The 12282-nt window shown below is 66.3% G+C and overlaps 1 protein-coding gene across 1 annotated transcript in view; it reads left to right on the top strand.

The window, feature by feature from the left end:
* Nucleotides 1-158: 158 nt before the first annotated feature.
* Nucleotides 159-12282, top strand: part of LOC127465435 (filamin-A-like) — a gene marked incomplete at its 3' end in the record, with an annotated part of 34421 nt that continues 22297 nt past the window's right edge. Inside the window, 9 exon segments of the mRNA XM_051775900.1 lie at nt 159-171; nt 1412-1512; nt 2246-2409; nt 4618-4778; nt 5838-6008; nt 6776-6899; nt 7822-7978; nt 9610-9799; nt 11563-11586. Coding sequence (XP_051631860.1) covers nt 159-171; nt 1412-1512; nt 2246-2409; nt 4618-4778; nt 5838-6008; nt 6776-6899; nt 7822-7978; nt 9610-9799; nt 11563-11586 — 1105 coding nt within the window.

Genomic DNA, 12282 nt, shown 5'->3' with positions numbered 1-12282 from the left:
GGAGGGCAAGGGTGAGTCTGGGGTGAGACCATAGGGGTGAAGGGGTGACACCAACCGGGGTCAAGGTGTTCGGGCCCGGCGTGGAGGGCAAGGGGTGAGTCAGGGTGAGGGTGACACCATAGGGGTGACACCACCGGGGTCAAGGTGTTCGGGCCCGCATGGAGGGCAAGGGTGAGTCTGGGGTGAGACCATAGGGTGAAGGGGTGACACTGCCGGGGTCAAGGTGTTCGGGCCCGGCGTGGAGGGCAAGGGTGTGAGTCGGGGTTGAGGGGTAACACCATAGGGGTGACACACACTGGGGTGACACCATCAGGGTGACACGCTGGGGTGAAGGTGTTCGGGCCTGGCGTGGAGGGCAAGGGTGAGTCTGGGTGAGAGTGAGACCATAGGGGTGACACCATCAGGGTGACACTGCTGGGGTGAAGGGGTGACACCATCAGGGTGACACCACCGGGGTCAAGGTGTTCGGGCCCGGCGTGGAGGGCAAGGGTGGATCTGGGGTGAGGGTGACACCATAGGGGTGACACCATCAAAGTGACACTGCTGGGGTGAAGGGGTTGACACCACCAGGGTGACACTGCCGGGGTCAAGGTGTTCAGGCCCAGCGTGGAGGGTAAGGGTGAGTCCGGGGTGAGAGTGAGACCATAGGGGTGACACCATCAGGGTGACACCATCAAGGTGACACCACCGGGGTGAAGGGGTGACACCACCAGGGTGACACCACTGGGGTGAAGGTGTTCAGGCCCAGAATGGAGGGCAAGGGTGAGTCTGGGGTGAGACCACTGGGGTGAAGGGTGACACCACCAAGGTGACACCACCGGGTGACACAGGTGAGGGGAGGGTGTTTGGGCCCAGAGTGGAGGGCAAGGGTGAGTCTGGGGTGACACCACCGAGGTGACACCACCGGGGTGACACAGGTGAGGGGAAGGTGTTTGGGCCCAGAGTGGAGGGCAAGGGTCAATTTGGGGGGTGAGACCCACAGGGGTGAGACCATGAGGATGGGATGGGATGGGATGGGATGGGAAAGGATTGGATGAGAAGGGGATGAAATAGGAAAGGATGAGAAGGATGGGATGGGATGGGATGGGATGGGATGGGATGGGATGGGATGGGATGAGATGGGGTGGGGTGGGATGGGAAGAGATAGGAAGGGATGGGATGAGAAGGGAATGGGATGGGATGTGATGGGATAGGAAAGGATGAGAAGGGATGGATGGGATGAGAAGGGATAGGAAGGGATGGGATGAGAAGGGGATGAGAAGAGAATGGGAAGGGATAGGAAGGGATGGGATAGGAAGGGATGGGAAGGGATATGAAGGGATGGGATGAGATAGGAAAGGAAGGGATGGGATGGGATGGGATGGGATGGGATGGGATATGAAGGGCTCCCCCCTGACCCCCCGTGCCCCAGGCGTGTTCCGCGAGGCCGTGACGGAGTTCGAGGTGGACGCGCGGGCGCTCAGCAAGGCCGGGGGGGCCCCACGTGAAGACCCTCGTGTCCAACCCCTCCGGGCAACGTCACCGAGACCTTCGTGGAGGACCGAGGGGACGGCACCTACCACGTGGAGTACACCCCCTACGAGGAGGGTGAGCTGGGGGGCCCGGGGGGGCTCTGACCCCAGGGGGGGTGACCCCCTGTGTGACCCCCCACCCACCCAGGGAGCCCCTTCGTGGGGGCCTGTGTTGGACCTGGGGGCTCTGGGGGGTGACCTGAGACCCCATGTGGGACCCCACCCACCCAGAGAACCCCTTTGTGGGGCCTGTGTTGGGTGTGGGGGCTCTGAGGGGTGACCTGAGACCCCCTGTGGGACCCCCCCCCAGCCAGGGAGCCCCTTCGTGGGGTCTGTGTTGGACCTGGGGATTCTGGGGGGTGACCTGAGACCTCCTGTGTGACCCCCACCTGACCAGAGAGCCCCTTCATGGGGCCAGTGTTGGACGTGGGGGCTCTGGGGGTTGACCTGTGACCCCCACCCACCCAGGTGACCCCCTTCTTGGGGCCTCTGCTGGACCTGGGAGCTCTGGGGGCTCCAGGGGGGTCCTGGGGACTCAGGGGGTGTTCAGGGGGGTCCTGGCGGCTCGTGGGGGCTCAGGGGGGTGCTGGGATCTCAGGGGGGGTTCAGGGGGCTCAGGGGGGCTCAGGGGGGTCCTGGGGGCTCGTGGGGGCTCCGGGGGGTTCAGGGGGGGTCCTGGGGGCTCAGGGGGCTGAGGGGGGCTGAGGGGTCTCACGGTGCCCCCCTCTCCCCAGGGCCTGCACACGGTGGAGGTGACGTACGACGGGACCCCCGTGCCCCTGAGCCCCTTCCGGGTGCCCGTCACCGAGGGCTGTGACCCCGCCCGGGTGAGGGTCCACGGGCCCGGCATCCAGAGCGGGACCACCAACCAGCCCAACAAGTTCACCGTGGAGACACGGTGAGACCCCCGGGCTGGGAGGGCCAGGGGACACCCCAGATCCCACCAGGGACACCCCAGATCCACTCAGGGACACCCCAGATCCCACCAGGGACACCCCAGATCCCGCCAGGGACACCCCAGATCCCAAAATCCCACCAGGGACACCCCAGATCCCACCAGGGACACCCCAAATCCCAAAATCCCACCAGGGGCACCCCAGATCCCACCAGGGACACCCCAAATCCAAAATCCCACCAGGGACACCCCAGATCCCACCAGGGACACCCCAGATCCTGCTAGGGACACCCCAGATCCCAAAATCCCACCAGGGACACCCAGATCCCACCAGGGACACCCCAGATCCCAAAATCCCACCAGGGACACCCCAGATCCCACCAGGGACACCTCAGATCCCAAAATCCCACCAGGGACACCCCAGATCCCACCAGGGACACCCCAAATCCCAAAATCCACCCAGGGACACCCCAGATCCCACCAGGGACACCCCAAATCCCAAAATCCCACCAGGGACACCCCAAATCCACCCAGGGACACCCCCAGATCCCACCAGGGACACCCCAGATCCCAAAATCCCACCAGGGACACCCCAGATCCCCAAAATCCCACCAGGGACACCCCAGATCCCACCAGGGGACACCCCAGACCCTGCTAGGGACACCCCCAGATCCCACCAGGGACACCTCAGATCCCACCAGGGACACCCCAGATCCTGCTAGGGACACCCCAGATCCACTCAGGGACACCCCAGATCCTGCTAGGGACACCCCAAATCCCACCAGGGACACCCCAAATCCCACCAGGGACACCCCAGATCCCACCAGGGACACCTCAGATCCCAAAAATCCCACCAGGGACACCCCAGATCCCACCAGGGGCACCCCAGATCCCACCAGGGACACCTCAGATCCCAAAATCCCACCAGGGGCACCCCAGATCCCACCAGGGGCACCCCAAATCCCAAAATCCCACCAGGGACACCCCAGATCCCACCAGGGACACCCAAATCCCAAAATCCACCAGGGACACCCCAAATCCACCCAGGGACACCCCAGATCCCAACAGGGACACCCCAGATCCCAAAATCCCACCAGGGACACCCCAGATCCCACCAGGGGACACCCCAGATCCCAAAATCCCACCAGGGACACCCCAGATCCACTCAGGGACACCCCAAATCCCAAAATCCCACCAGGGACACCCCAGATCCCACCAGGGACACCCCAAATCCCAAAATCCCACCAGGGACACCCCAAATCCACCCAGGGACACCCCAGATCCCACCAGGGACACCCCAGATCCCAAAATCCCACCAGGGACACCCCAGATCCCACCAGGGACACCCCAGATCCCAAAATCCCACCAGGGACACCCCAGATCCACTCAGGGACACCCCAAATCCCAAAATCCCACCAGGGACAACCCCAGATCCCACCAGGGACACCCAGATCCCAAAATCCCACCAGGGACACCCAGATCCCACCAGGGACACCCCAGACCCTGCTAGGGACACCCCAGATCCCACCAGGGACACCTCAGATCCCACCAGGGACACCCAGATCCCACTCAGGGACACCCCAAATCCCACCAGGGACACCCCAGATCCCACCAGGGACACCCCAAATCCCACCAGGGACACCCCAGATCCCACCAGGGGCACCCCAGATCCCAAAATCCCACCAGGGACACCCCAGATCCACTCAGGGACACCCCAGATCCCAAAATCCCACCAGGGACACCCCAGATCCACTCAGGGACACCCCAGATCCCAAAATCCCACCAGGGGCACCCCAGATCCCACCAGGGGCACCCCAGATCCCAAAATCCCACCAGGGACACCCCAGATCCACTCAGGGACACCTCAGATCCACACAAATCCTTCCCCTGCTGACCCCAAACCATCCCCAGACCCCAAATCTCTTCCTCCCCCCCAAATCCTCCCCCTGCTGACCCCAAACCATCCTTGTACCCCAAACCTCTTCCTCCCCCCCAGTTCCTTCCCCTGCTGACCCCAAACCATCCTTGTACCCCAAACCTCTTCCTCCCTCCCAGTTCCTTCCCCTGCTCACCCCAAACCTCTTCCTCTCCCCCAATTTCTCCCCCTGCTGACCCCCAACCATCCCTGTACCCCAAACCTCTTCCTCCCCCATCCCCTTCTGTGTTCCCTGGGGGTGCCCCCCTGACCCCCCCCGTGTGCCCCCCACCCAGGGGTGCCGGCACGGGGGGCCTGGGGCTGGCGGTGGAGGGACCCTCGGAGGCCAAGATGTCCTGCACGGACAACAAGGACGGGAGCTGCTCCGTGGAGTACATCCCCTATGAGCCCGGGACATACAGCCTCAACGTCACCTACGGCGGCCACCAGGTCCCAGGTGGGGCTGGGGGGGTCCTGGGGGGGTTTGGGGGGCTCTGGGGGGGGGTCTGGGGGGTCCTGGGGGGCTGCTCCGTGGAGTACATCCCCTATGAGCCCGGGACCTACAGCCTCAACGTCACCTACGGCGGCCACCAGGTCCCAGGTGGGGCTGGGGGGGTCCTGGGGGGGTTTGGGGGGTCCTGGAGGGTCCTGGGGGGGTCCTGGGGGGCTGCTCCGTGGAGTACATCCCCTATGAGCCCGGCACATACAGCCTCAACGTCACCTACGGCGGCCACCAGGTCCCAGGTGGGGCCGGGGGGGTCCTGGGGGGGGTTGGGGGGCTCTGGGGGGTCCTGGAGGGGTTTGGGGGGTCCTGGGGGGCTCTGAGGGGCTCTGGGGGGTCCTGGGGGGCTGCTCCGTGGAGTACATCCCCTATGAGCCCGGAACCTACAGCCTCAACGTCACCTACGGCGGCCACCAGGTCCCAGGTGGGGCTGGGGGGGTCCTGGAGGGGTTTGGGGGGTCCTGGGGGCTCTGACCCCATAGAGGTGACCCCACACGTGCCCCCCATTAATTCGGGACCCCCCCTCTCCCCCAGGGAGCCCGTTCCAGGTGCCGGTGTCGTGCCCTGTGGACGCCTCCCGCGTGTCCTGCTGGGGCGCTGTGGGGGCACCGGGAGGCTCAGGGGGCTCTGACCCCATAAGTCTGACCCCACACGTGCCCCCCATTAATTCGGGACCCCCCCTCTCCCCCAGAGAGCCCGTTCCAGGTGCCGGTGTTGTGCCCCGTGGACGCCTCCCGCGTGTCCTGCTGGGGGCTGTGGGGGCACCAGGGGTCTCAGGGGGGCTCAGGGGGCTCTGACCCCATAGAGGTGACCCCACACGTGCCCCCCATTAATTCAGGACACCCCCTTCTCTCCCAGAGAGCCCGTTCCAGGTGCCGGTGTCGTGCCCTGTGGACGCCTCCCGCGTGTCCTGCTGGGGGCTGTGGGGGCACCGGGGGGCTGTGGGGGCTCTGACCCCATAGAGGTGACCCCACACGTGCCCCCCATTAATTCGGGACCCCCCCTCTCCCCCAGGGAGCCCGTTCCAGGTGCCGGTGTCGTGCCCTGTGGACGCCTCCCGCGTGTCCTGCTCGGGGCCGGGTCTCACCCCGGGCTCCGTCCGTGCCAACGTCCCCCAGACCTTCACCGTGGACACCTCCAAGGCCGGGGTGGCCCCGCTGGACGTCAAGGTCCAGGGCCCCAAAGGTCAGGGGGGCACCCTAAAGGGGGGCTTGGGGTGTCCTGGGGGGTCTGGGGTGTCCTGGGAGGGTTTGGGGCGTCCTGGGGGGTCTTGGGGTGTCCTGGGGGGTCTGGGGTGTCCTGGGAAGGTTTGGGGGCATCCTGGGGGGTCTTGGGGTGTCCTAGGGGATCTGTGGAGCCCTGGGAGGGTTTGGGGTGTCCTGGGGGGGTCTTGGGGTGTCCTGGGAGGTCTGTGGTGTCCTGGAGGGGTCTTGGGGTGTCCTGTGGGGTCTGTGGTACCCTGGAGAGTTTTGAGGTGTCCTGGGGGTCTGTGGTGCCCTGTGGGGTTTTGGGGTGTCCTGGGGGGTTTTGGGGTGTCCTGGGAGGTCTGTGGTGCCCTGTGGGGTCTGTGGTGCCCTGTGGGGTCTTGGGTTGCCCTATGAGTGTCCAGGGTGCCCTGTGCTGGCTCTTGGGGTGCCCCCCAGGGCTCTCTGGGGGTCTCAAGGGATCCCCCAGGGCTCTCTGGGGGTCTCAAGGGATCCCTCAAGGCTCTCTGGGGGTCTCAGGGGATCCCTCAGGGCTCTCTGGGGGTCTCAAGGGATCCCCCAGGGCTCTCTGGGGGTCTCAGGGGATCCCTCAGGGCTCTCTGGGGGTCTCAAGGTGTCCCCTGGGGCTCTCTGGGGGTCTCAGGTTGCCCCGGGGGGTGTCTGGCAGTCCCGGGGGGTGCCATGGGGTGGCCGTGGGGTGGCCGTGGCCGTGCCCCGGTGCCCCCCTGACCCCCCCGTGCCCCCCAGGCGTGGTGGAGCCCGTGGACGTGGCCGACAACGGGGACGGGACGCGGCGCGTGAGCTACGTCCCCTCCCGGGAGGGGCCCTACAGCATCGCCGTGCGCTACGGAGACGTCGAGGTGCCCCGCAGGTACCGGGGGCACGGGGGGCACGGGGGCACTGGGGGCATGGGGGGGCTCTGGGGGGAACCAGGGGGCTCTGGGGGAAACTGGGGGGCACTGGGGGGGCTCTGGGGGGAACCAGGGGGCACTGGGGGGAACCAGGGGGCTCTGGGGGGGCTCTGGGGGGGCACTGGGGGGGCACTGGGGGTGTTCTGGGGGGAACCAGGGGGCTCTGGGGGGGCTCTGGGGGGCACTGGAGGCATTCTGGGGGGCTCTGGGGGGCACTGGAGGTGTACCAGGGGGAACCAGGGGGCTCTGGGGGGCACTGGGGGGGCTCTGGGGGGAACCAGGGGGCACTGGGGGGAACCAGGGGGCTCTGGGGGGGCTCTGGGGGGAAGCAGGGGGCTCTGGGGGAAACTGGGGGGCACTGGGGGTGTTCTGGGGGGAACCAGGGGGCTCTGGGGGGGCTCTGGGGGGCACTGGAGGCATTCTGGGGGGCTCTGGGGGGCACTGGAGGTGTACCAGGGGGAACCAGGGGGCTCTGGGGGGCACTGGAGGCATTCTGGGGGGCACTGGGGGGGTTCTGGTGGACACTGGGCGTTCTTGGGGGTGCTCTGAGGGGAACCAGGGGGCTCAGGCGGGCACTGGGAGGTCTCTGGGGGGCACTGGAGGTATTCTGGAGGGCTCTGGGGGAGCTCCAGGGGGCACTGGGGGGCACTGGAGGCATTCTAGGGGGCACTGGGGGGCACTGGGGGGCACTGGAGGTGTTCTGAGAGTCTCCAGAGGGGCTCTGGGGGTCACCAGCCGTGTTCTGGGCACTGGGGGTGTTTGGGGGGGCTCTGGGGGGTGGCACAGGGGGGTCCTCTCGAGGGGGCCCCGAGGGGCACTGGGCAGCCCTGGGGGGTCTCTGGGTGCCCCTGAGGGGTCTCTGACCCCCCCGTGCCCCCCCAGCCCGTTCAAGGTGAAGGCTCTGCCCACCCACGACGCCAGCAAGGTCCGGGCCAGCGGCCCCGGGCTCAACACCACGGGGGTCCCGGCCAGCCTGCCCGTCGAGTTCACCATCGACGCCAAGGACGCTGGCGAGGGGCTGCTGGCAGTGCAGATCACGGTGGGGGGCTTTGGGGGGCTTTGGGGGGGCTGCTGGCCGTGCAGATCACGGTGGGGGGGTCAGGGGGGCTTTGGGGGGCTCAGGGAGGGATATGGGGGGGCTTTGGGGGGGCTGCTGGCAGGGCAGATCACGGTGGGGGAGTCAGGGGGGGCTTTGGGGGGCTCAGGGAGGGATATGGGGGGGCTTTGGGGGGGCTGCTGGCCGTGCAGATCACGGTGGGGGGGTCAGGGGGGGCTTGGGGGGGCTCAGGAGGGGTTTGGGGGGTTTATGAGGGGTTTGGGGGGCTTTGAAGGGCTTTGGGGGGGCTGCTGGCAGTGCAGATCATGGTGGGGAGGCTTGGGGGGGGTCAGGGGGGGCTCAGGGGGGGCTGCTGGCAGTGCAGATCACGGTGGGGGGGCTTTGGGGGGGCTGCTGGCAGTGCAGATCACGGTGGGGGGGTTTGGGGGGGGGGCTTGGGGGGGCTGCTGGCCGTGCAGATCATGGTGGGGGGGGTTTGGAGGGGCTTGGGGGGGCTTTGAAGGGGTTTGGGGGAGGTTGGGGGGTTTATCAGGGGTTTGGGGGGAGTTGGAGGGGTTAGGGAGGGTTGATGAGGGGTTTGGGGAGGTGCTGGCCGTGCAGATCACGGTGGGGGGGCTCAGGAGGGGTTTGGGGGGGTTAGGGAGGGTTTCTGAGGGGTTTGGGGGGCTGCTGGCCCTGCAGATCACGGGGGGGGGGGCTTGGAGGGCTCAGGGGGGCTTTGTGGGAGGTTTGAGGGGCTCAGGAGGGGTTGGGATTTGGGTATTTCAGGTGCTGGGATTTGGGGATCACAGCAAGTTGGGATTTGGGTGTTTAGATGCCAGGATTTGGGTGTTCAGGTGTCAGGATTTGGGGATCACAGCGAGTTGGGATTTGGGTGTTTCAGGTGTCGGGATTTGGGGATCACAGCGAGTTGGGATTTGGGGATCACAGCGAGTTGGGATTTGGGTGTTCAGGTGTCGGGATTTGGGGATCACAGCGAGTTGGGGTGTCGGGATTTGGATGTTTCAGGTGTTGGGATTTGGGTGTTTTGGGTGTTTCAGGTGTCAGGATTTGGGGATCACAGTGAGTCAGGATTTGGGGATCGCAGTGAGTCAGGATTTGGGGATCACAGCGAGTCAGGATTTGGGGATCACAGCGAGTCAGGATTTGGGGATCACAGCGAGTCAGGATTTGGGGATTGCAGTGAGTCAGGATTTGGGGATCGCAGTGAGTCAGGATTTGGGGATTGCAGTGAGTCAGGATTTGGGGATTGCAGTGAGTCAGGATTTGGGGATCACAGCGAGTCAGGATTTGGGGATTGCAGTGAGTCAGGATTTGGGGATCGCAGTGAGTCAGGATTTGGGGATTGCAGTGAGTCAGGATTTGGGGATTGCAGTGAGTCAGGATTTGGGGATCACAGCGAGTCAGGATTTGGGGATCACAGCGAGTCAGGATTTGGGGATTGCAGTGAGTCAGGATTTGGGGATTGCAGTGAGTCAGGATTTGGGGATTGCAGTGAGTCAGGATTTGGGGATTGCAGTTCCTGGGCTCTGGGCCCTCAGGGACTCGCGGGGTGTCCCATCCCCGATCCCGGCGGATCCCTCCCAACCCCGGGCTGTGGTTTTCCCCCCCAGGACCCCGAGGGGAAGCCCAAGAAGGCGTCGATCCGGGACAACGAGGACGGGACGTACACGGTGTCGTACGTGCCCGACATGACGGGCCGGTACACCATCCTCATCAAGTACGGCGGCGACGAGATCCCCTACTCGCCCTACAGGATCCGCGCAGTGCCCACCGGGGACGCCAGCAAGTGCACCGTCACCGGTGAGGGGGCACGGCCAGGGGAGGGGGCACGGCCAGGGGAGGGGGCACGGCCAGGGGACAGAGAGAACTGACTTGGGGAGGGGGCACGGACAGGGGAGGGGGCACTGACAGGGGAGGGGGCACTGCCAGGGGACAGAGAGAACTGACAGGGGGAGGGGGCACTGACAGGGGAGGGGGCACTGACAGGGGAGGGGGCACGGCCAGGGGACAGAGAGAACTGACATGGGGACAGAGAGAACTGACTTGGGGAGGGGGCACTGCCAGGGGAGGGGGCAATGAAATGGGGAGGGGGCACTGACAGGGGACAGAGAGAACTGACTTGGGGAGGGGGCACGGACAGGGGAGGGGGCACTGACAGGGGACAGAGAGAACTGACATGGGGAGGGGGGCACTGACATGGGAGAGAGAGAACTGACAGAGGGAGGGGGCACTGACAGGGGGAGGGGGCACTGACAGGGGAGGGCGCACGGCCAGGGGAGGGGGCACTGACAGGGGAGGGGGCACGGCCAGGTGAGAGAGAGAACTGACTTGGGGAGGGGGCACTGCCAGGGGAGGGGGCACTGACAGGGGAGGGGGCGCTGCCAGGGGAGGGGGCACTGACAGGGGACAGAGAGAACTGACAGGGGAGGGGGCACGGACAGGGGAGGGGGCACTGACAGGGGACAGAGAGAACTGACAGGGGAGGGGGCACTGACAGGGGAGGGGGGCACTGACAGGGGAGGGGGCACGGCCAGGGGACAGAGAGAACTGACATGGGGACAGAGAGAACTGACATGGGGAGGGGGCACTGACAGGGGAGGGGGCACTGACAGGGGAGGGGGCACGGCCAGGGGACAGAGAGAACTGACATGGGGACAGAGAGAACTGACAGGGGGAGGGGGCACTGACAGGGGAGGGGGCACTGACAGGGGAGGGGGCACTGACAGGGGGACAGAGAGAACTGACATGGGGACAGAGAGAACTGACATGGGGAGGGGGCACTGACAGGGGGACAGAGAGAACTGACAGGAGGAGGGGGCACTGACATGGGGAGGGGGCACGGACAGGGGAGAGAGAGAACTGACTTGGGGAGGGGGCACTGCCAGGGGAGGGGGCAATGAAATGGGGAGGGGGCACTGCCAGGGGACAGAGAGAACTGACTTGGGGAGGGGGCACTGACAGGGGAGGGGGCACTGACAGGGGAGAGATAGAACTGACATGGGGAGGGGACACTGACAGGGGGACACTGAAATGGGGAGGGGTCATGGCCAGGGGACAGAGAGAACTGACTTGGGGAAGGGGGACACTGATGGCAGTGATGTGGGGCGGGACACAACCAGGGGACCCCATGATGACAGTGACATGGAGGGGCAGGGCCGGGGGACCCCCCGATGGCAGTGACATGGGGAGGGGGCACATCTGGGTGACAGATGGCAGTGAAATGGGGGGGGGACACAACCAGGGGGACCCCCCGATGGCAGTGACATGGGGGGGGGCAGGGCCGGGGCTGGCAGGGGGTGCTGGGCTGGGCTGGGGAGGGGTTTGGGGGTCTCCCCACGTGTGTCTCACTGGATTTGTCGCTTCTCTGCCCACCCCCCTCACCCCCCCCCCTCCCTTTTGGGGTGGGGGGCACAGCCTTGGCACCCACCGCCCACCCACCACACCCGGGGGGGCACGGGGCGGGTCTGGGGGGGCACGGGGGGGGTCTCACCACGTGTGTCTCACTGGATTTCTTGCTTCTCTGCCCACCCCCCTCACCCCCCACCCCCCACCCCACGCTGTAGTTTCCATCGGAGGTCACGGCTTAGGTAAGATCACGGCACGGCGCAGGAGCGGGGCAGGAGCGGGGCTGAGCGGGGCAGGAGCAGGGCTCAGGACCGGGGCAGGATCAGGGCGCAGGAGCGGGGCAGGAGCAGGGCTCAGGAGCGGGGCAGGATCAGGGCGCAGGAGCGGGGCAGGAGCAGGGCTCAGGAGCGGGGCAGGAGCAGGGCTCAGGAGCGGGGCAGGATCAGGGCGCAGGAGCGGGGCAGGAGCAGGGCTCAGGAGCGGGGCAGGATCAGGGCTGGGCTCAGGGCTCAGGGCTCAGGGCTGGGCTCAGCTCACGGCTCAGGCTCAGGATTGGGCTCTGGCTCTGGCTCAGGGCTCAGCTCTGGCTCCAGGCTCAGCTCAGGCTCAGGGCTGGGCTCAGGGCCGGGCTCAGGGCTCAGGGCTGGGCTCAGGGCTGGGCTCAGCTCACAGCTCAGGCTCAGGATTGGGCTCTGGCTCTGGCTCAGGGCTCAGCTCTGGCTCCGGGCTGGGCTCAGCTCACGACTCAGGCTCGGGTTCAGGCCCAGGGCTCAGCTCACGGCTCGGGCTCAGGATTGGGCTCTGGCTCTGGCTCAGGGCTCAGCTCTGGCTCAGGGCTCAACTCAGGCTCAGGGCTCAACTCAGGCTCAGGGCTGGGCTCAGCTCATGACTCAGGCTCGGGTTCAGGCCCAGGGCTCAGCTCACGGCTCGGGCTCAGG

This window comes from Manacus candei, unplaced genomic scaffold, assembly GCF_025592945.1.
Source record: "Manacus candei isolate 608988 ecotype Guabito, Panama unplaced genomic scaffold, ASM2559294v1 h1tg000391l, whole genome shotgun sequence".
Taxonomy (NCBI): Eukaryota; Metazoa; Chordata; class Aves; order Passeriformes; family Pipridae; genus Manacus; species Manacus candei.
Note: the sequence above shows the minus strand (reverse complement) of the source record. Positions and strands in the feature narration are given on the sequence as shown.